Genomic DNA, 21,322 nt, shown 5'->3' with positions numbered 1-21,322 from the left:
AAACCCATTTAGCACAGGACGCCATTGTGATCATTAGCTTAAAGTTAAAAGTGGTTCTGTGTCGGCTATCCGTGTTCATGGAACGCAATTTGTGTGTGAATGTTTGAGTACCAGAAAGTGATTGCACTTTTTTGTCATCATACTGCGTCTGCGAAATGTCTGCGCCCAAACTTGTGTAGTTCCCTGGTCAGGTGGGATCAGTGGGTCCAGTAAAGACGTCTATGGTCTGAGTGTAAAAGAAAGGACGCCGAATAAATCTATCCGCGTAATGCGAAGCGAGAGTTACCAACCGTGTTGCAGGTCATTTGACCTCCACTGATTCATTCCAGTCCATTTATCTTCTAAATACATCAGAAATAATTTTTAAGGAAACGTTCTTAGATCAGTGACATGCAGCACGACTTGCAACAGTTACTATTGCGTGGGAACAGTTGGGTGATGAGTTTGTTGAACATACATAGGGGAAGGGCTCCTAATATGGACCGGCTCCTAATATGGACCACCTTTTGATCTGACAAACTAACGGCGCTATAGCGCTAAAAACAATTTCATTCGCTGTATTCACTCTCTCTGGATAACTTGCACAGGTCAAAACAGTTGCAGAAACACAAACCTCAAAACCGTTAGCCTTTTTCTCTTTTTTTCACTTTTGGCAGCGTTCACTCTAAATTTGACGCCTAAAACGGACTCGTTTCTGTCCACAGCCAAAGCTTTTATCACACAAAAATTGCTATATATGACAGCTAAGACTGTATTTGTTACATTTTAGCAGTTTTGACCCCGAGTTTCTACTGCAAACAAAAAATAATAGCAAAATCTCAAAGTATGTGTGAGTCCCCTAATATGGACCACCTTCAGCAAATCGAAGAAAATAAAAGCTAAAGGCTATTTTCATTAATTCATTAAGAAGCTTGCTGAAAATAACTTATAACTAGCCCTCAAGCTTTCAAAAAAATAGATCAAATTATCTTCTTTTTGTGGAAGTTGATAATTTCACTTATTTTCACTCTGTTTTTGATATGCTTCTTTAGTTTCCTGGTGTGCTTCAAATAATGCTCTCATCAACCCGAAACAGATAAATCTAAAGCATATTTGAATTAGTCTGACATGCACACCAAGTTGTATCATGTTATTTTGAAGTACATGTATAGGGGGCTTTTGACAGTGATTCGTGAAGGCCGCTTCACTGGTCCATATTAGGAGCCTGGGCGCCTAATATGAACCATTTGTGATTTTTTCTTTATTTAATTTTTGCTGAAGGTCTATCAAAGCTATTTCACTCTAATTAGGCCTAACGGTTCACTTAAGAGAGAAGGACTACCAAACACAAAATGAAACTTCTTCGCAAGAAAACAAGCTAGTTATTAGCATGAAACAAAACGTGGTCCATATTAGAAGCCCTTCCCCTACGTAGCTGCTTCATACGGTACGTTCGTCATATTTTCTCATGTACGCTTATTGCGATTGTAAGTAACGCGGCGATGTCATCATCCTTGATGCTGAGTCAGACCATGCATAGATCAAGAGGAAGGGATAGCTATTCTGAGGTTTTCCGCGCGGATAAGCCAAGGAGGAGTAAGTGCAGAGAGGTCACTGATTGACAGTTTAATCCTCCCCGTCCGCTAGCTGAAGCCTGGTGCTAAATTGCTTCATGTGCCAGGAATTCCATTTGTCACATTGTTTAACGACCACGACGCGAGCCCGGCTCCTGTCAACGCCCATTGGCAGCAAGCTTGCAATTTAAGTCACTTCAAAGCCTGCGTGATCTTGCCATTCTCCTGCTCGTTTAACAGATGATAAATGGTGCCGTAATAGCAGGCTTGCAATATTAATTTTCTCGAGTCATAGTTAAATTGATTAATTTTTGACTCCCCTGAGTTATAGGAATGAGCAGTGAGAGCGAGAGCTTTAAAACTTAGCACAATTCTAGGGTTTGATGATCTCCCGGCATGCATCAAATTATGATGTCATTGTTTGATTTGAGGTCACAGCTTAGTGTCTGGAATAATTAAGTCTTGGCAAAACTAGTGAGAACATCATCGAATTCGCTCGGATGTTTAGTCGGTGTCGGATGTCTTTAGGACCAGAACAAAATCAGAAAAAATCAGGTCTTAAAAAGGAGGGAGTCTTAACCCATATATGCCCACATTTTTTTTTCAAACAAAAATTGCTTGTTTGCATGGCATTTGGTCTATAATTGACCTATTTCATACTCATTTGGAGTAAAACTTTGAAATTAGTGATTTAGAAGACAAAACGTTACCGTCCCATATATGGAACAGTGGGCACGAGAGGGTAGAGGTTTTCTTACTTTCTCACGTACATTACATAGAAAAGCAAAAATTACAGATGATTTGAACTTTTATTGAAATAAAATCATTCAAGATAACATAAACTGAATTTTGAGCAATTGTTGCCTTTGATAAATGGGAAATAAACTGTTCATTCTAACATTTTGTACAGAATGAAACAAACTGTGAACACAATTCGACATTTCGTTTCTGACTCTGGAAACAGTCCGTGGCTTTTGTCATTTTGACTTCAATTCAACTGAAAAATAGAGTGTTGCAGTCGTGGTTCACATACGTTGAAGAACATCATTTAGTGTGATATTGCCGGAAGCATCGGTCATGAACCCCGACCTTGCATTTTGAGCAACGGTGCTTGGTCTTCTTGCCGCAAGCTCCGCATCTCAGTTGTGTTGGCCATAATTCCACCAGATGGTCCAGTCGGTCAAACCTGATCTCTTCCAAGACCCGCTTGTCCACAGAAACGTGGCCTCTTGGACGGCCAGGTGCAGTATGGTGTGAAGCGCGGCCAAGGTAGACCCTGACAACTCAGCTGCGGATGGCGAGAAGATCCAGCGGGTTGTTCTTTGCAGCCTCAGTTGCTCGGTACAGATGCCACACCTGTTGGATACAGACGTCTAGGCAGTAGGCAAAGATGGCTCACCACCATTTCTTCGAGCGTATGGCAACCCTGTACTTGCCAACGTTCTGATCAGTGTGATCAACACCTCCCATGGTTTGTTTGGTTGTAGTGGCGAATCAGGAAGGGCTGTGGGAGTTGAACTTGCCTGGACTCTGACCTTGACCACCTCTTTGCCACCTGAAGTGGATGTACCCCAACCTTGTTTGAGACGACGTTCACGATATTGTTGTCGTTCCATCGCACGACAATGAGACCTGACTTTGTGTCTGTGGCATTGATAATTCCACTACAGATAACCCTAGATTACTGTTTTACACAAGCTTATGTCCAATCTTACTCTTTCTTTATCTGAAGACCTGTCATTCTCGGGTTCATAAAGTGGCTGGCGTTGACCATTCCTGACAACTGTGGCAGAAGCAGGCGCCCGCAGCTGACGGCCATTGAGGTTGGAGACTGTCCCTTCCCCGTCTTCTTCTCCGCTGTCTTCATCAGTGTCCTCAGTCACAGGAGGTGGCTCAATGAAGACAGAGGCTTCCTGGACACTGCTGTCATCTTCCAGCATTGATAAAACTTCGTTGACATTATAGAGTCTGGAAGACAAGAGAAGCAAATCCTTCTTTGTATGTGTTAAAAAAAAACACCCCTCTCGTGCCCACGGTCCCATATATGGGACGGCACTTCGAACACTCACAGATGCAAGCAAAACTTTTTTTTAAACAATCCGCGAAATCCATATTCAGATAACATCAGTATCTCCATTATTTATTCTTTGTTTGATATATAAAAGTCCTTGGTAAAGAAAATAACAACTTATCTTTTACTGCTTGCCATATTCTGCTCATCAATTCAGACCAAAAAATGCAAATGGCTGCACCTGTGTGAAACGGTAAGGGAGATACATCCCGTTCAACACAAAAACTGGACACACGTAGCCTCCCTTGATATGTCATGGGGAATGAAAACCACTTTATTGGGTTCAGTTAATTTATAATCTCCACTAAAAGATAGCGTCCCATGTGGGACGGTGGGCACATATGGGTTAAAATGGGGGTAAATTTACAGAGTTTAAAAACCGAAAAGCTGAGAAAACTGAGGGAGGGGAACTTCTATCGGGGGGGGGGGGGGGGGAGTCTTCTACATTGTATTTGGGGAGGGGGGGGGGGGTCCACTGTGATGGGACATGACAAAGGGGAGTCGTATATAACATTTACTTTTCCTATTGAAAATGTGTGTGTGTGTGTGTTGAGTTTAAATGCGTTTGCCATCCGCTCTAAGATTTGCAAATTTGTAAATTTAAAGTGTTGGTAATCTTGCAGTCAAGACACAAACCATGTCTTTTGGGATACAAGTTTGTGCTTTTGTAGTATCGATTAAGACTTCGTATTCATATCAAATATACTATTCAAACTTTTTGTGCTCGCAAGAACCCCTTGAAATGCCACCTTCTTCCACTCTTGTTAGGAGAGTTTTAGCTCGCTTTTCTTGGAGTGTTTGTATATGTATACGATTGTAGCACCGGGGGTTCTTTGTTGGCATTTTATGTTGTTACTGATCGACTTATCTTTGAGAGTATAATTTTGGCGTATTGAGCATGTTATGAGAAGAAAAAGCGTCCAGTGCAGAAACACAACACTCAAAGATTTCACCAAAGCTGCAGACAAAACTCGTGATTCTCGGGTTTGTGAGAAGATTACAGTCAGACAGAACTGACATTCGAAGAAAAGGACGAGAACTGAGGGTGCTATCATAAATTAAGAACTTCAGTGTTTTCAAAACAAAAAAATCGATTTTCATTTGCATTCACATTTCAACGTACTGCGTCGCTTGCCAAGTAAGAGTCACGTGATTGCAGATGCTTTCTAAAACTGGATTTGTTTGTTTGTTTGTAAGTGAATGTCATTTGTAACGCAAGCGTATTTATGTGTGTGCGTGCAGGTGTGCATCGTGCAGAAGAAGGACACGAAGCGCATGTTCGCCATGAAGTACATGAATAAAGCCATGTGTGCCCGCCAGCAGGCCATCAACAACGTCATCAGGGAGCTCAACATGCTCACATGTCTCGACCACCCCTTCCTGGTCAACCTCTGGTACGCCTTTCAGGTCAGTTGCGCTCACTAGTGGCTACATGCCGCAATAAGATACCGTCATACTGTCATCCCTGTGTGAACCATCTTGTCAGTCAACATAGATCCCTCCAAAGCTTTGACGAGGCATTAGATCATCCTTTCATTTACCAAGGGGACACATTCCAAAACTCTACAGTCTGGCTGCTTTTACGGAAGAGCCGGCTTTTTACATTTAGTCATGTTTTGACTAAATGTTTTAACATAGAGCCCGGGGAATCGAGACGAGGGTCGTGGTGTATGTGTGTGTGTGTGTGTCTGTCTGTGCGTGTGTGTGTGTGTGTAGAGAGATTCAGACCAAACTACTAAACCGATCTTTATGAAATTTGACATGTGAGTTCCTGGGAATGATATCCCCAGACGTGTTTTTTCATTTTTTCGATAAATACTTTTGATGACGTCATATCCGGCTTTTTGTAAAAGTTGAGGCAGCACTGTCACATCCTCATTTTTCAATCAAATTGATTGACATTTTTGTAAAGCAATCTTCGACGAAGGCCGGACTTCGGTATTGCATTTCAGCTTGGTGGCTTAAAAATTAATCAATGACTTTGGTCATTAAAAATCTGAAAATTGTAATAATTGTATTTTTTATATAAAACGATCCAAATATACGTTCATCTTATTCTACATCATTTCCTGATTCCAAAAACATATAAATATGTTATATTTGGATTAAAAACAAGCTCTGAAAATTAAGAATATAAAAATTATGATCAAAATTAAATTTCCGAAATCGACTTAAAAACAATTTCATCTTATTCCTTGTTGGTTCCTGATTCCATAAACATATAGATATGATATGTTTGGATTAAAAACACGCTCAGAAAGTTAAAACGAAGAGAGGTACAGAAAAGCGTGCTATGCAGCACAGCGAAACCACTACCGCGCTGAACAGGCTCGTCAGTTTCACTCCGTTTTGCAGAAGCGGCGGACTACGGTCATTGTGAAAAAATGCAGTGCGTTCAGTTTCATTCTGTGAGTTCCACAGCTTGACTAAATGTAGTAATTTCGCCTTACGCGACTTGTCTTACTTTCTTTCATTTCTGAATAATTTATTTTGAAACTGACTGTGACACCTGTGTCAATGTGCAACATTTATTCAAAGAAGAAATCCCACTCCGCACGAAAGCAGCCAAGCGGTTGATTTTTTTGTGTTTTATCCTTCCGGTTGAAAGGTTGGTCTGATTCCCCGCAAAAGTATCAACAGGTGTGTTGTTGCTGTTATTATTATTGGTGTGCATGATTGTTTACACGGAAAGAAGGGTACCAATTCCTCTGAGTACTTCTGGGTTAGTTACATTCCATGATTTCTTTAATTTGGCCTAGCGCATACTCTCAGGTCAGTTGCAGTCATCGTACCTTTCCGTCATAAATCAAGGATGAGAACTACCTCTTTTCTTTTGTCATTCTTCCAGTAGGATGACTAGCCTATTTTGTATTGAGTTTCCAGGCAGTTCTGTCAAACACCGCATTTGTTGCACATATAAGCCGGGCTGAGCATAGTCGTCACCTCCGTCTTTTCCCATCATTATGGTTCATTACGCCCTTCATTCAGACAAATCAAAGAGCTTTCCGCAACAGAAATCCGTAGAGAAAAGCTCTTTGGTTAGACCAGTCATCCAATCTACTGTTGCTTTATAGGTCAGTGATCCCCTTCACCTTGTTTTCGTCCATCTTGCAAGTCGAAAATAAAACTTACATGCTTATGCCCATTGACTTTTAGCACTGCTGAAACCGTGAAACCTATTCTTATCCTCTTTTAGGTCACTCACCTAACCGCACTTTCTAGTCATTTCAGGAAAATATTATCTAAAGTAACGGTTCTCTTGTTTCCTTCCAAGCATGTTACGTTCGTTTGAGCACTGTAGTCTGTCCAATTGTTCGTGCGCCCGTACGTACGTGCGTGTGTGCTTGCGTGTGTGTGTGTGTGTGTGTGTGTGTGTGTGTGTGTGTGTGTGTGTGTGTGTGTGTGTGTGTGTGTGTCAAAAGATGAAGAAGACATGTTGATGGTGGTGAATTTCATCGCCTGTAATCTGTAAGTTGGGTCTGCATATCTGTATGTATGTGGTGCACAGGACGAGGAAGACATGTTCATGGTGGTGGACCTACTGCTGGGGGGTGACCTCCGCTTTCACATGAACCAGGAGGTGGTCTTCACAGAGGAGTGCATCCAGCTCTACATCGCGGAGCTCGCCCTGGCCCTTGACTACCTCCGCTCACAGAACATCCTACACAGGTTTGACCAGTACTAAAAGCAATCAAACCACTTACAATGCAAAACAATACAAAACAATACAATGCATCTTTGTCAACACTTGCTCAATTCATAATTCATAAGATTTGAAGTAGCTTTTTGACTCACATGCGAAGCAAAAGTGAGTCTATGTACTCACCCGAGTCGTCCGTCCGTCCGTCCCCCCCGTCCGGACGTCCGTCCGGACATCCGTCCGGAAAACTTTAACGTTGGATATTTCTTGGACACTATTCAGTCTATCAGTACCAAATTTGGCAAGATGGTGTATGATGACAAGGCCCCAAAAAACATACATAGCATCTTGACCTTGCTTCAAGGTCAAGGTCGCAGGGGCCATAAATGTTGCCTAAAAAACAGCTATTTTTCACATTTTTCACGTTTTCTCTGAAGTTTTTGAGATTCAATACCTCACCTATATATGATATATAGGGCAAAGTAAGCCCCATCTTTTGATACCAGTTTGGTTTACCTTGCTTCAAGGTCAAGGTCACAGGAGCTCTTCAAAGTTGGATTGTATACATATTTTGAAGTGACCTTGACCCTGAACTATGGAAGATAACTGTTTCAAACTTAAAAATTATGTGGGGCACATGTTATGCTTTAATCATGAGACACATTTGGTCACATATGATCAAGGTCAAGGTCACTTTGACCCTTATGACATGTGACCAAAATAAGGTAGTGAACCACTAAAAGTGACCATATCTCATGGTAGAAAGAGCCAATAAGCACCATTGTACTTCCTATGTCTTGAATTAACAGCTTTGTGTTGCATGACCTTGGATGACCTTGACCTTGGGTCAAGGTCACATGTATTTTGGTAGGAAAAATGTGTAAAGCAGTTCTTGGTGTATGATGTCATTGCTAGGTTTAGTTATTTGAAGGTCAAGGTCATGTAAAGGTCAAGGTCAAGCATGTGAGTCGTATGGGCTTTGCCCTTCTTGTTTTTTGTTGTTGTTAAAACAGATGCTGTTGCTTTTAAGTAAGTTACACAGACAGAGAGAAGGATCTTTTGATCGTGTAATACAAAAACTGCACTGTGTTATACAGAAACTTCAAAAACACTTATTGTTCAACTTTATCATAGTGCACGTTCTTTTCACTTTGATTTTAATATGAATCCCTGTCAAAATCACGTGTTTTTTTCAACAATGTTCATGTTGTAAGCATTTATTACCAATTCAGTGCCCCATATGGCTTTTTGACCAATCAGGACGGATTCTAGGTGACACTCTAAATGTTATAACGTTCAGGCAGGGACCCTTTTTGTTTATCACGCTAAAAATTAACAAGACAAAGTAAACATGTAATTCAACAATATCAGCGTGATTTATTCTAAAGAATGACACTTCAAATGCTGTCAGATAATACTCTCTTTATCTAAAAAATACCGAAAAGCGAGTTTTGTCGGTGGGTGCGTTACGGAACAGCAAGGCACCGCCCATCGTCTGAGTGTGCAATGCCGACCGCTCACTTGAAATCTAAATGATCAAAGTTCGCAAAAATCAAGTGAAATTGCGTCACTCGCTTTACATCAAATGTATCTTTACGTCATTTCCCATCCGTCTGGAGTCGGTTCTAAATCTGTCGCTCTCTGTTCAACGAGAAAAAGCGAAGAAACCGAAACGCATGTTCAACATGTATGGTTTATCTTGTGAGATTGTTGTGTGTCAAAGGCATTTGACCTGTGAATATTCATCACGTCAGGTGTGTTAATTACTCTGATTGGCTGACTCAGGTCACGAGAATTCTTTGACTGACAGGCATAATGAGGTAGAAGCCCTCAAGTTCCCATTGCGGCTGTTCTGTCTAATTCGCGGGGTCGCTTCGAAATTTCTTTTGGTCGGATTAAACGGTAATAAAACCGTTATTTCTAATATGCTGACTGTTTAGCAAATGATAACAGACATGATTGTTTCACAAATGATATCAGCATTCGCCTAAAAGGCTCATGCTTGATATCTTTTTCTCGACATGTCTTGTTATCATTTGCTAACAGTCAGCACATTAGAAATAACTCATAATGTTGTTCTTGCGAGTACTGAAATTGCTTCCACTGAAATAGGTGTTTAGAAGATCGCAAAAATCTGGCGATTGCTTGCTTCAACACACGGTTTTTAGAAAGCTCAAACAATTGCAAGGTTAAAAAAACATATCCTGCTATTCTTTATTTCGGAAGTAAACTTAAAGAGAATTTGATGCGCCGAGTTGTTTGCACAGCCACCGTTCAGATAGTTTGGGAAACACTTGGACTGTCCAATTTGTTTGCGTTTTATCTGCTGGAGCCTGCTTCTGCTGCTGTTGCCTTGGGAATGGTATTTTCCCGCTATTGATTGCACACGGAGCGGGAGACAAAATGGCACAGAAAGTAGAACACAATGCAATATGATACTTAGTCCTTTTTTTCTTCTGATCCGTTTCTTTCTTTTTCTTTCAGAGATATCAAGCCAGACAATATATTACTGGATGAACAAGGTATGATGTCTTCTTTTCCTTCTCCCTAAAATGTGCGTGCGTGCGTTCGAGTTCCGTGGATGTTTATAAACATAATGCTTTCATGATTGCTTTTATCTAAACAAGGACAAAAAGAAAAGAAAACTTAGAATGAGAGAGAGAAAGAAAAAGTTGTCTACGATTAATATAGAGAAGGATACAACATCCAGCTCAACGAGTAAGACTGGATTACACCATTTTGTCAGACGACATTATAGTTCGTATGCACTACACCACACCTAAAGACGTTTCTGTGAAAAGCAGCTGGGGTGTTCAAAACATGATAGTAATCAACCTATCCGTGGCTAATTGGCATGCCTGATTATGTCCCATAATTATGTTCCACGTCTTTGCTTCATGATTGTTGTTCTCTCTTATCTCAGGACACTGTCACGTGACGGATTTCAACATCGCCACTCAGTTGTCCGAAAATGAATACGCAACTTCTATATCTGGCACATGGCCTTATATGGGTAAGGTTGGCCTTGTTGTCTAAGGTTCACTTTTCCTCTCTGTCTGGCTTTCTGTTTCTGTCAATAACGTGTTGTATCCTTGTGTGTATAAGTTCCTCTCTCTCTCTCTCTCTCTCTCTCTCTCTCTCTCTCTCTCTCTCTCTCTCTCTCTCTCTCTCTCTCTCTCTCTCTCTCTCTCTCTCTCTCTCTCCTTCTCACCCAACCTTATTTGTTGGTTTGCTTGATTGCTGATTTATTAACTTTTACAAACACGTGTTTGGCAACACCTGGTTTTTCCCTCCCTCCCATAGTCCACCCACCCCCCCCCCCCCCCCTTTTACCTCCTCTTCACCTCATCAATAAGTACGCTCATGAAATTGGTGAGTGAGGGGAAAAGGAGAATGTCACACTGAAGTCCTTTGATTTCGTTTGTTCATTTGTTCGGGCCGAAATGAGAAAAATAATGTGCAACGGATTTGGTCCAGGTTGTTGGTCCGGGTTGTTCATTCCGGTACACATTGGCTGCTTGAGAAAAACGTGATGGATGTTCACAATTATCGGCATCATTATTATAACGTAACTTCCCAGGCGAGCCCGGTCTTTCTTTCTTTATTTGGTGTTTAACGTCGTTTTCAACCACGAAGGTTATATCGCGACGGGAAAAGGGGGGAGATGGGATAGAGCCACTTGTCAATTGTTTCTTGTTCACAAAAGCACTAATCAAAAATTTGCTCCAGGGGCTTGCAACGTAGTACAATATATTACCTTACTGGGAGAATGCAAGTTTCCAGTACAAAGGACTTAACATTTCTTACTTACTGCTTGACTAAAATCTTTACAAAAATTGACTATATTCTATACAAGAAACACTTAACAAGGGTAAAAGGAAAAACAGAATCCGTTAGTCGCCTCTTACGACATGCTGGGGAGCATCGGGTAAATTCTTCCCCCTTAAGGCCCGTCCATACACTCCCGTCCGACCCTGTCCACATTTGAGTTATGCTCAAAACGGCCCCGTTGGGCGCACCGCGTCGTGCAATGATCGCGAAGCGTTATTTGCAGAAGAATAGCGCGTGTTCTAATTTCTATGACACAGGCATAGAACGACGGAAATTTGACCAATCAGAGCAAACCAGAGCGATGACGTCAGCTGCTCGCGGCGCGGCAGTCGAATTCAACTGAACCTTCTTGTCAGCTGACCCGCTGCACTGATACCGCGTTGTGAAAAGAATCGTCGATGTGTGGCCACTTGGCAAATCCCGCGCGACGCACAAAACGGCCTGCGGCGCATAGAGCGTAAAACGGCGGCCAAGTCTGGACAGGGCTTAACCCGCGGGGGGTCCAGGCGAGGTTATTTTCTACCTTGCCAATGGGCAATGCTTACTATTATGAGCAGTGTTGGACGTGAGTTGGTTACCGTGTAGGCATGGAGACCCTGTGGTGGTCTTTTGAATGGCAGAGTGAGCTATGGCAAACGACAACAAGTTGCGCAAAGGCGGTGTTAGCGAACGATGACGTTGAACAAGTAAAAATAATAATAATGCATAATATTATTTTATAAAGCGCATGTATCCAGGGTTTAACTCTGCTCAAAGCGCTGTACAATCATTGGAAGAAAATACAACAACATAACATTATTTACGGTGCAATCATACACATATCAATAAAAAAAACCAAGTACTTTTGGAACAGCAACTGGATGAATGATGAAGAAGCTGGATTTGCAGGCTCCTTCTGGTCATTGCGGTACAGGGCAGTGCATGGAAACTTGAAACTTAATGGTTGGAGGAGACTGAACGATGTGGTCTTCAGTGCATGCTATAAAGCCATTCTGTTCCCAAAGAAATCATAATAATAATAAGTAGAGGTTACATGCCGAGTCTCAGTGATTATCAAAAATAATGGTCGAAGTTAGCGGATCATGAAAAATGCGAGCTTCAGCGAGCTTTTTCATGACCGCGAACTGACATCATTATTTTTAATAATCACTGAGACGAGGTATGTAACCTCTTTATTCCTCCTTTCTTCAGTTATTCAAAGAAAAGAGGAGTTTTTGTGCGAAAGTTTGATCGAATCCAAATCACTCAACCAGTCTACCTGCGCTGGCGCGGCGATTGAATAATGCGCGGTTGTATAGGTTCAGGGAAAATCAATCAATTCTGTTAACACTTCTTGTCAGTTTCCCTGTTTTGGACTAAAATCAAGTACACAGTTATGTTGTTATTCTGCTGTGCCGGTAAAGGCAGATAGTGTGTGTTCTGGTCATGTTTTGGTATCGCTTAGGAAATGTTCTTTCTTCGAATGGGACAAGCAGACGAACTTTTGTACCCGTGTTCCAACGTTAAAAACTGTATGAAGTTCTGTTTTCTGGGGCAAAATAGTGTATGAAACCGCTGTATGTTCTTTAAATTGATGCGATGTGTGCATTTGGTTGCGTGTGATCTGTTTATAAAATGAAATATTGTCAAAAACTAACCGTCGGATAGCAGTCTCTTGTCCAAGCAACTCAGTTCAGAAAATTTGTAAGGGGAACTACTCTTGTCGTACGAGAGTTACTTGCCTTGGGAGTTTGCGTGCACTCATAAGAGATCTACAGCGAGTTTCTCTGCACTGATCGTTAGATTTGGATTTAGAAAACCGGCAACCAAACTCATATCTATATATATATACGACTTGTGTCTGTGTGTGTGTGTGTGTGTGTGTCTGTGTATCTGTGTCTTCGCGATGCACGGCCAAAGTTCTCGATGGATCTGCTTCAAGGCTATACGCTCTGGTTGGCTCATTCGGGAAGCCCCATCAAAACAGATGAACACCTATAATGCATGCCCACGTGTAATAAAAAGGATTAACCGCCTGAGGGCAGAAGCTGGGAATTACCAATTTCTAGAGCTTAAACATATAGTGTCCACGCCGCCATTTTGGATTTTTTGTTGTTGTCGAATTCGGCCGATTTGAAGAATTTGGGGAATTTAGTGTACCTTAATTAAGACGCACCTGTCAATCCGACCTCACCATTGCTCATTTGACTTTGGAGTGTGATTTGAACTCATGCCACTTTCAACCCCTGACTCAGTTTATAAACTCAAATAGAAATATTCTGCCAAATACCTCAAAGGAAAAATTAAGCTATCTTTTAAGTTTTAATAAAGACCTTGGGTGGCAAGGTCCCAAACTTATCGCTGGACTTATGCACACGCACCCACTTGGTCCCTGGATATGAAGAGACGTTGCTGCGGCTGACGCCATTGCTTCTCATACAGCTACTATATATTTTTATCAGAACTTTTAAAAATACCATTTTATATCCAAGTATCTCTTAACACCATTTTTAATTAGATGAGCGAGAGTATGCGGGGGGCGGGAGGGTGGTGAACCACTGTACATAAAGGGAAAGTTTGTGTGCGTGCCTGTGTGTGTTCTTAATCTAAGACAAATGTCGCCAATGTTTTTACAGAGTGACGTTAAATAAACGATTTTATCATTTATCTGTCTGTATGTTCTGGCATTTGAGAAGCCACAGCAGATAATATAGGGCTAAGAAATAAGCTCTAAAATTCTCAATCCCGTTTGACAGGACTTCGCCTTCAAAGGTGATTGTGGTGAACCGCCACGCTGTCTGTCTCTGTCTCGCGCCGTTCACCCCAAATTCCCGTCTCTGAGTTACTATTTTTAGAATGTCACTGCGCTGTCCAGAACGCTTCCCTTGCACCCGTAAGTTGTTCTTACTGTCAAAGTGAAAAGGTCGAATCAATTTATAGCCACGCGAAAAATACACTCTCACCTATCTCTATATATTTATAGATATAGATATACATATATATATATATACGGCTTCTCTGTGTGTGTGTTTGTGTGTGTGTGTGTGGGCAAAAACCTGTGGATTGTAGCGCCGTTCACCCCAAATTCCCGTTTCTGAGTTACTTTTTTTAGAATGTCACTGCGCTGTCCAGAACGCTTCCCTTGCACCCGTAAGTTGTTCTTACTGTCAAAGTGAAAAGGTCGAATCAATTTATAGCCACGCGAAAAATACACTCTCACCTATCTCTATATATTTATAGATATAGATATACATATATATATATATATACGGCTTCTCTGTGTGTGTGTTTGTGTGTGTGTGTGTGGGCAAAAACCTGTGGATTGTAGAGTTCTGTTCTGACAGATAATATAGGGCTAAGAAATAAGCTCTAAAATTCTCAATCCCGTTTGACAGGACTTCGCCTTCAAAGGTGATTGTGATGAACCGCCACGCTGTCTGTCGCTGTCTCGCGATTCACCCCGGCGAAGCCGGGTATTCCTCTTGTATTTTATATGGAGATTAATGTATTCAAGCCTGTAGTTGCCAGTTTAAATGCAGTATGTTTGTATTGTTTGGTCTGGAGATGTATATTTCGTACATTGGAGCGTTCGGAACTTTTCAATCGCTAAAGTAGTTCCCTCAAAGTCTAACTCATCAACCTGTGAGCTATCGAGGATTCAGGCCCGTTGTTGGGTAAGTGATTTTGGTTGTTGGGTAAGTTACCGAAAAATAACTAGCCCTACACCTTTACAGAGAGAAAGAAGCAGAGGGGGGAATAATGCATAATATTTATATAGCGCATGTATAAAGAAAGACATAAATAACTTAGGAACCACAGAAACAAGGTACGATAGAGTTGTTTTTCTTATACGCGTATAAGGTAAAGAACAAATTAGACAGATCTAGATGTGGAACTTTTCAGCACGTGTACCGGAACGTGTACGGATAACGTCATCAAATCTAGTTTTTACGTCACGTGTTTGCCAAGATGTACACGTCTTGGTGGGAGCAAAACAACGTATGATTTGGAACATTGGAGAACAAAAGTGAGTCACAGCCGACGTAATATATCTACACGTACGCGTACAGGTCTTTGCTACACTTTCGCTCATCTAGAACACTGGAATGTTGCCTAAGCACCTCGTTTTACGAAAAACGCATGTTAAAATCTGATAATGCTTCTTAGTACTGTCTTATGAACAAGCTTGAGTACATGTGTGTCATTTTTTGCCAGCTAAAGGATCCAATGAATCATCATGGAAAGAAACAGCATTAAAGTGAAGTTGTTTTTTTGTTAGATTAAAAAAATTGTTGCATTAAATAACAATATAAACAACACACACACACACACACACACACACACACACACACACACACACACACACACACACACACACACACCGAGGGAAAAAACCCTATAAAGGTACAGCCTCAAACACATCATAATACACTCAAATAAAGTATTCATGGTCAAATCCAGTAGTAGGCAACTGATGCTTGCAACTATACACAACGAAATGTGGTATGTGTATTCTGGTGCGACCGTATTACTCAACTTAAATCGCACAGCCTATAATGTATTGGAGGATGCCTTTGTAGGCTCTGAGATATCTAAATGCGCCGTTTCACTTGCTTTTTATATGCTTTAACACTAATAGGGACAATGTAGCAAAGAGAACTAAAATGATAACGTTGATGGATTGAACAATCCTTAGTCACACTGTCACTCATTATGTTGTGATCTTTTCGGTTTTCTTTATTTCTTATCCCAGGGTCTCCAGTGCCAGCTACATTGCAGTCGCCATTGTCTCCCTCTCTCTCTCTCTCTCACACACACACATACACACACACACTTGCAACATACCCTTAACTCTAGCACGTGCATCAAGCCAAAGATTGCTGGAACCTTTATCAAAGAGAAGGCCAGAGGTCCTAGCATGATCTAATTGGATCCTCTTTGGTGCAGTACGTTTGGGTTACTACTGTTAGTGTATTGGTGGACGAGTCTGTGGAAGGCTGTGTTGTGCGTCGGATGGTCTTTTTCTCTGTTGCAATTAGGAAACCGACTTTTCTCGCATCAAACAGATATTTTACTTATGTCCACCATGATGTTTCTGTGAAGCTATACACACTGATGGATAGAGGCGCGTCTTTACTTCTGGACGTTTTCCCCCCTCTTGTTATCTGTCTTTTTTTTATTACTGATCCTGTCTGCAATTATTGTGAGATGAGTGGAGAAGTTGGCTTGGTCTTTGTGATCATGGTCTAAATCATTTTCCGTGCTATATTGCTCCGGCTTTGTGATTACACTGTGAAATGTAAGGCAGAGTTTAAAACAAGTTGTCTGTACAGAATGCATGGGTGCAACTCTGCCGGCTACACGCCGGCAGCCGGTTTTTGGTTTCATCGGCTGCCGATGTTTTTGTTCCAGGAGAGGTTTTTTTTGGCATTTTAAATACTAAAAAAAGCTGGACCCCAACTTTTGCCGGTTTTTGGAATTTTCCAGGTTGCACCCATGAGAATGCCATGCAGTTTCATGAGTTATTTTTAAAGGTCGTGCAATTAGGAAGCAAGTGATGATGATTTTTACATTTCCCTCATTGGCCACAGAGGATGTTTAATCACAGTTGCATCAAGAAGCACGTGGTGTACTTGAGGGCTTGGTAAAAACCAGTGCGTCGAGGGCCTTATTTTATGTTCTGACAATTTTGACATTAGAAATACATAGAGGGTATACTTTAGCACATGCAGGCCATAGTAGCTTTAAATCGATTTCATGAAATGATCTGTTGTGATGAATTGTTACAGCCCCTGAAACGTTTGGCGTTGCTATCAATGAGAGACGTGGCTACAGTTATCCTGTTGACTGGTGGTCCCTCGGTATCTCCATCTTTGAAATTCTCAAGAGGCGGGTAAGTGTGTGTGTGTGTGTGTGTGTGGTAATTTGTTGATGTACATATTCTTAAAGGTACACTCCTTCATATGTTCACCACCACATATCTGTCCAGACCTTTTTCAGATCAGCGAATCATTCCATTAAGACAAATAACAAAAATCAATCGTTCTGCTTTGTGTGCACTGAATGTGTTGTTGAAATGATTTCGTAAGTGACAACCAGGTCATTCTGCAAAATTAATTCCGCTAAAAAGTACTTGTGCTTACACAGAAACAGCCAGACTTTTGATTGTTGGCTCACCTGAGTAATCAGTGTCATAGTAATGAGCAGCCTGTATGGACAGGCGGCAGCCGCCCGTGAACAAAAGCACTTACCGGTGAGGTTTTCTCAAATGTTTTTGAAGCTAGAGTTTCTATTTTCAGCCACAATTTAACACAAACAGAACGCTGGCACTCAGAAATACTTGCAAAAAACAACAAAAACAAAAACATCACAAACAGAAAAAGGACATTTTCAACTGTACATGAGAACGCCCTGTAGGTTCAAGCAAATTAAGAGTCATGCAGTGATGAAAAGGACCTTCTTGAGCACCAGCAAAGCAGAAGGACAAAAATCAATACAAGTATAAAAACAACAGAGAACACAAACTTTTGGTTTCCGCCTGTCGGACATGATTAAGCAAGGCAAGTCTTGTGGGTCGATACAAGCCGTTGCAGTAATTACCATCACGCTATCATTTATAGTTTTTGGACTGTTTTCTACTGACCTGATGACATAAACAATTCTGAAATGAAATGATCAGTTGTGCCACATTCGATGATTCTTAACGTACATGTTTTCTGAGGCAGAGGTAATAGTCTGATAGAAATGAGAGTGGTGCTGTGAAAGGGTTACCGATGTCACTAGATGTGCTTTAATTGGTAGGAGCTGTTCTTTCATTAAAAGCACCTCAAACAAGTTTGCTGTACTGTTGCAATGTAGCAACATTAGCCTGATAAGGGGCATCCGCTGAAATGGCCACCATATTAAGTTTGAAGTCCTAGGTGCATGTTTCACACTGCATGGAAAGATTGTTCTGAATCAGCGATTTTGTTGTGCAGTGGAATTGTGCAGAAAAGTCTTGACCATGAGGGTTGCCTTCTTGAGCTTTTTTAAATATCTTATTATAGAGATACAGTAAAAATGACTGTGGTGTCACGGAGGCTCCACTGCCCTCGGTGTTGTAAATTCAGGCATGAAAATTCTCCGTATTTTCCGTATTTTTGAAAAAAATAAACCGTTTTTTTTTTTAATTTCCGTATTTTTCCTTTTTTTTTTTTTTTTTTTTTAATTTTTTTTTTTTTTTTTTTTTTTTTTTTTCCTAGTCACAGTTATAGTAAAATAGTTTTGGGGCCATGTTTGAATCCAATTTTAAGGCTTCAGATAGCCCCAGATTGCACCAAATTGCACCCTTGAAAAAAAAAATTTCCGGGGGAGCATGCCCCCGGACTCCCCTAGAAGTCTTGGCGCTTTGCGCCTGCGAAACTTGGCGCTACGCGCCTGCAAAACTTGGCGCTACGCGCCTTCGAATTTTTTTTTCAGTATTTTTTTTTTTTTCAGTTTTCATGCCTGTAAATTGCCGTCATTCTCAAGCTGAATGTTTGATCTTGCGAATTCTGTTTGCAAATTGAAATATACACCATGAACTTTGCTGAAGCTGAGAAAAGAGGGTGCATGTAACTGCTAACTGTGTGCAGAGACCGTTCTCCATTTCCCACAACACGTCAGCAAGCGAGGTGTGGGCCATGATGACAGCAGCACGGGGACAGCCACTGGACCTGCACCGAGTCAGCGACGCTCTCAAGGACCTCCTCATGATGGTGAGTCAAGGCGACGACGACTAAGATGATAATGATGATAACGACGACAATGATGATGATGATAATAACGACGACGATGATGATGATCGTGATGATGAAGACGATTATCAAGATGATGACATCTACAATATGATACGAAGACATTGATAACGATGATCGTGATGAAGAAGGAAACGGATGAGGAAAACAGTACCTATTGTGGCAGGTAGCGTTAAAGGCAGAGTAAGCCTCCCGTAAACCATCACAGATACGGTCAGGCTTTTACACACAGTACAAACACCCTTTCATTTAAACACTCACCAATTGAGAACATCCTAGGTGCCCTCCGTAAAGAGCGAACAATTTTCAAAGAATTTATTTTTGCGTGGTTTATCTTACCCCTGAGCCATCGTGAACCCGTGTGATCCAGTTTTCCCTTTTCACAATGCAGTCGTCATAGTTAGTCATTTGAATGTGACTCGACGTGAGCTTATCTACAATAGCACGTTTTTTTATGCACGAAACAACGGCTGTGGTTCACAAGAACTCTAGCGATGGCTTTTGACTGTTGAGAGGAACGGCGATTTGCACTGATAAACCGGCCGTTTGTCTGCTACGACCCTTGCGTGACCCTGCTTCCGGGCTTTTCTTTTTTTAAACTTTCACAACTTCGAATTGTTCTGATCTTGTCTTGATGAAAAACGAATTCTTTTATGATTAAAGAATGTTTGTGTAACAAGCTGTCAATTTATTATTTAGATTTTAAAAGTTAGGCCTGGCGCAAAAACGAGGCGCCGTTGTTGTTAACGGAACAAGTCTACGAAAATAAATTCTTGGAAAATGTCTCACGCTCGACAGAAAGCAGCCAGGATGTTCCCGTTCGGTGAGCGTTCAAATGGAAGTATGCTTGTACTGTATTTAGACGCTCGGGGAGCTCTGTGATGGTTTACGGGAGGCTTACTGTGCCTTTAACGAAACGGCGTAAGTGAATCAGGTGTCATATATTAGTTTCCACGTGGCAGGGATTGGGCTGCTTGTCATGTAGCGAGCCACTATTGGTCTCAACAGATAAGAGGTACCGACATCATTAAATCATCATCATTTGTGCTTGTCCTTAAGGCTTTGAAATAGAGTGGCGGAGAAACAGCTATGGTGACACTGCTGATGTTGATGTTGATTACAAATTGTCTTTACATTGAATATGACATTGTGTTTGTACTGGAACTTGCCGAGAATTGAACTGTGTGAACATGTACTGTGCAGTTACTGGAGTTTGAGCCAAAGGACAGACTCTGTTCGCTTGAGAAATTAAAGGAACACAAGTTCATGTCATCATTAAACTTTGATGCGGTTCTCAACCTCGGTTATCCTGCATCATTTGTTCCTTCTGTAAGTACGAGCCTTGTATTGGAGAATTAAACTGTTGCTTGTTGCTAGCATAGGATTTCTCTAAGTCTTGTTATCAGAAGGAGCAGATTATGTAATGATAAAAAGCAAAATATGCAAATTGTATAGGCTGTTTGCCATATAAGTTGTTCGTTTAATCCAGAATTAATTTATAAACGTAAATAACACAGGGTTTCTCGTGTCAGATTATTTCATAATTGATGCTCCCTTGAGTTCATATGGTCTTTTTTGAGACATTGGCTGTTTGTTCAGTTTGTTCGCTGATCCTCCCATTTGATTGCCTTAGCCACTTTAATTGTAGCTTGTTTATGTATAGCCTATTAGAGAATGCTGGGATGCATAAGAAGAAGAATGCTTGAGCTGAAAAGACTAGACACTCAGTTTACGAATGAGAGCAGCTTGAAAAAATTATGGAAAATCACTCATAATAAATACTTTTTGGCATAATCGGGCGCAGAGTGGGGAGATAGACATAACCACAGGCAGCAATTATCCACTTTTTTAAACACAAAATTTAGAAATGCACCCCCTCCGCTTCTCTGTATCCAATTGCCCTCATCTGTACCAGCGAATCAGCAGGCCCCTGGCTGACGTCTCAGCTCTGTTTTGCCCATTACGTACTATACTTGCAGAAGTAATCTGGTGGAGTCCACCAACCAAATCACTCTGTTTAGCACGCCAACTGGCTCTCACAGGGTGAGAAAGACTAGCATGGATACAGGTCGGTAATGGTGCAGCCACAGGACCCTCCTCCACTGAACCAGGCCACAACAACATGGCCTTTTGTAAGGGCTCAATCCTGGGAGGATCCTGCAGATATCGTTAAAGTTACTGATCCTGCAGATATCGTTAAAGTTACTGAATAGTGTGTGCTTCCAAGCAGAATTACTTTCGCCTGTGGCCATGTCTATCTTATGCCCCCACAAAGCACCGTAACACAACAGTAATGCAAAAACACAAGCTATAAAATGATTAAAAATTCACAAAAACAACAAACAAAAACAACAACAAAACCAAAACACGTTGTAATGAGATTCAACCCCTTTTACTTAATTGACTAAAATAAAATTAAAATTATCCTTAACTTATAGAAGGGTGGGTGGGTGGTTTTAAATTGAAACTGCTA

The 21,322-nt window shown here is 41.2% G+C and overlaps 1 protein-coding gene across 2 annotated transcripts in view; it reads left to right on the top strand.

The window, feature by feature from the left end:
• The window catches only part of LOC138981734 (serine/threonine-protein kinase 32A-like), a 131,356-nt gene that overhangs the window by 98,825 nt on the left and 11,209 nt on the right, over nucleotides 1-21,322 (top strand). For both annotated transcript variants that reach the window (XM_070354805.1, XM_070354803.1), the window contains exons 3-9: nucleotides 4,867-5,031; nucleotides 7,133-7,293; nucleotides 9,749-9,786; nucleotides 10,188-10,277; nucleotides 16,864-16,967; nucleotides 18,688-18,810; nucleotides 20,053-20,178. In XM_070354805.1, the coding sequence (XP_070210906.1) occupies nucleotides 4,867-5,031; nucleotides 7,133-7,293; nucleotides 9,749-9,786; nucleotides 10,188-10,277; nucleotides 16,864-16,967; nucleotides 18,688-18,810; nucleotides 20,053-20,178 (807 nt within the window). The remainder of the gene's footprint in view (nucleotides 1-4,866; nucleotides 5,032-7,132; nucleotides 7,294-9,748; nucleotides 9,787-10,187; nucleotides 10,278-16,863; nucleotides 16,968-18,687; nucleotides 18,811-20,052; nucleotides 20,179-21,322) is intronic.

This window comes from Littorina saxatilis, linkage group LG12, assembly GCF_037325665.1.
Source record: "Littorina saxatilis isolate snail1 linkage group LG12, US_GU_Lsax_2.0, whole genome shotgun sequence".
Lineage (NCBI taxonomy): Eukaryota > Metazoa > Mollusca > Gastropoda > Littorinimorpha > Littorinidae > Littorina > Littorina saxatilis.
Note: the sequence above shows the minus strand (reverse complement) of the source record. Positions and strands in the feature narration are given on the sequence as shown.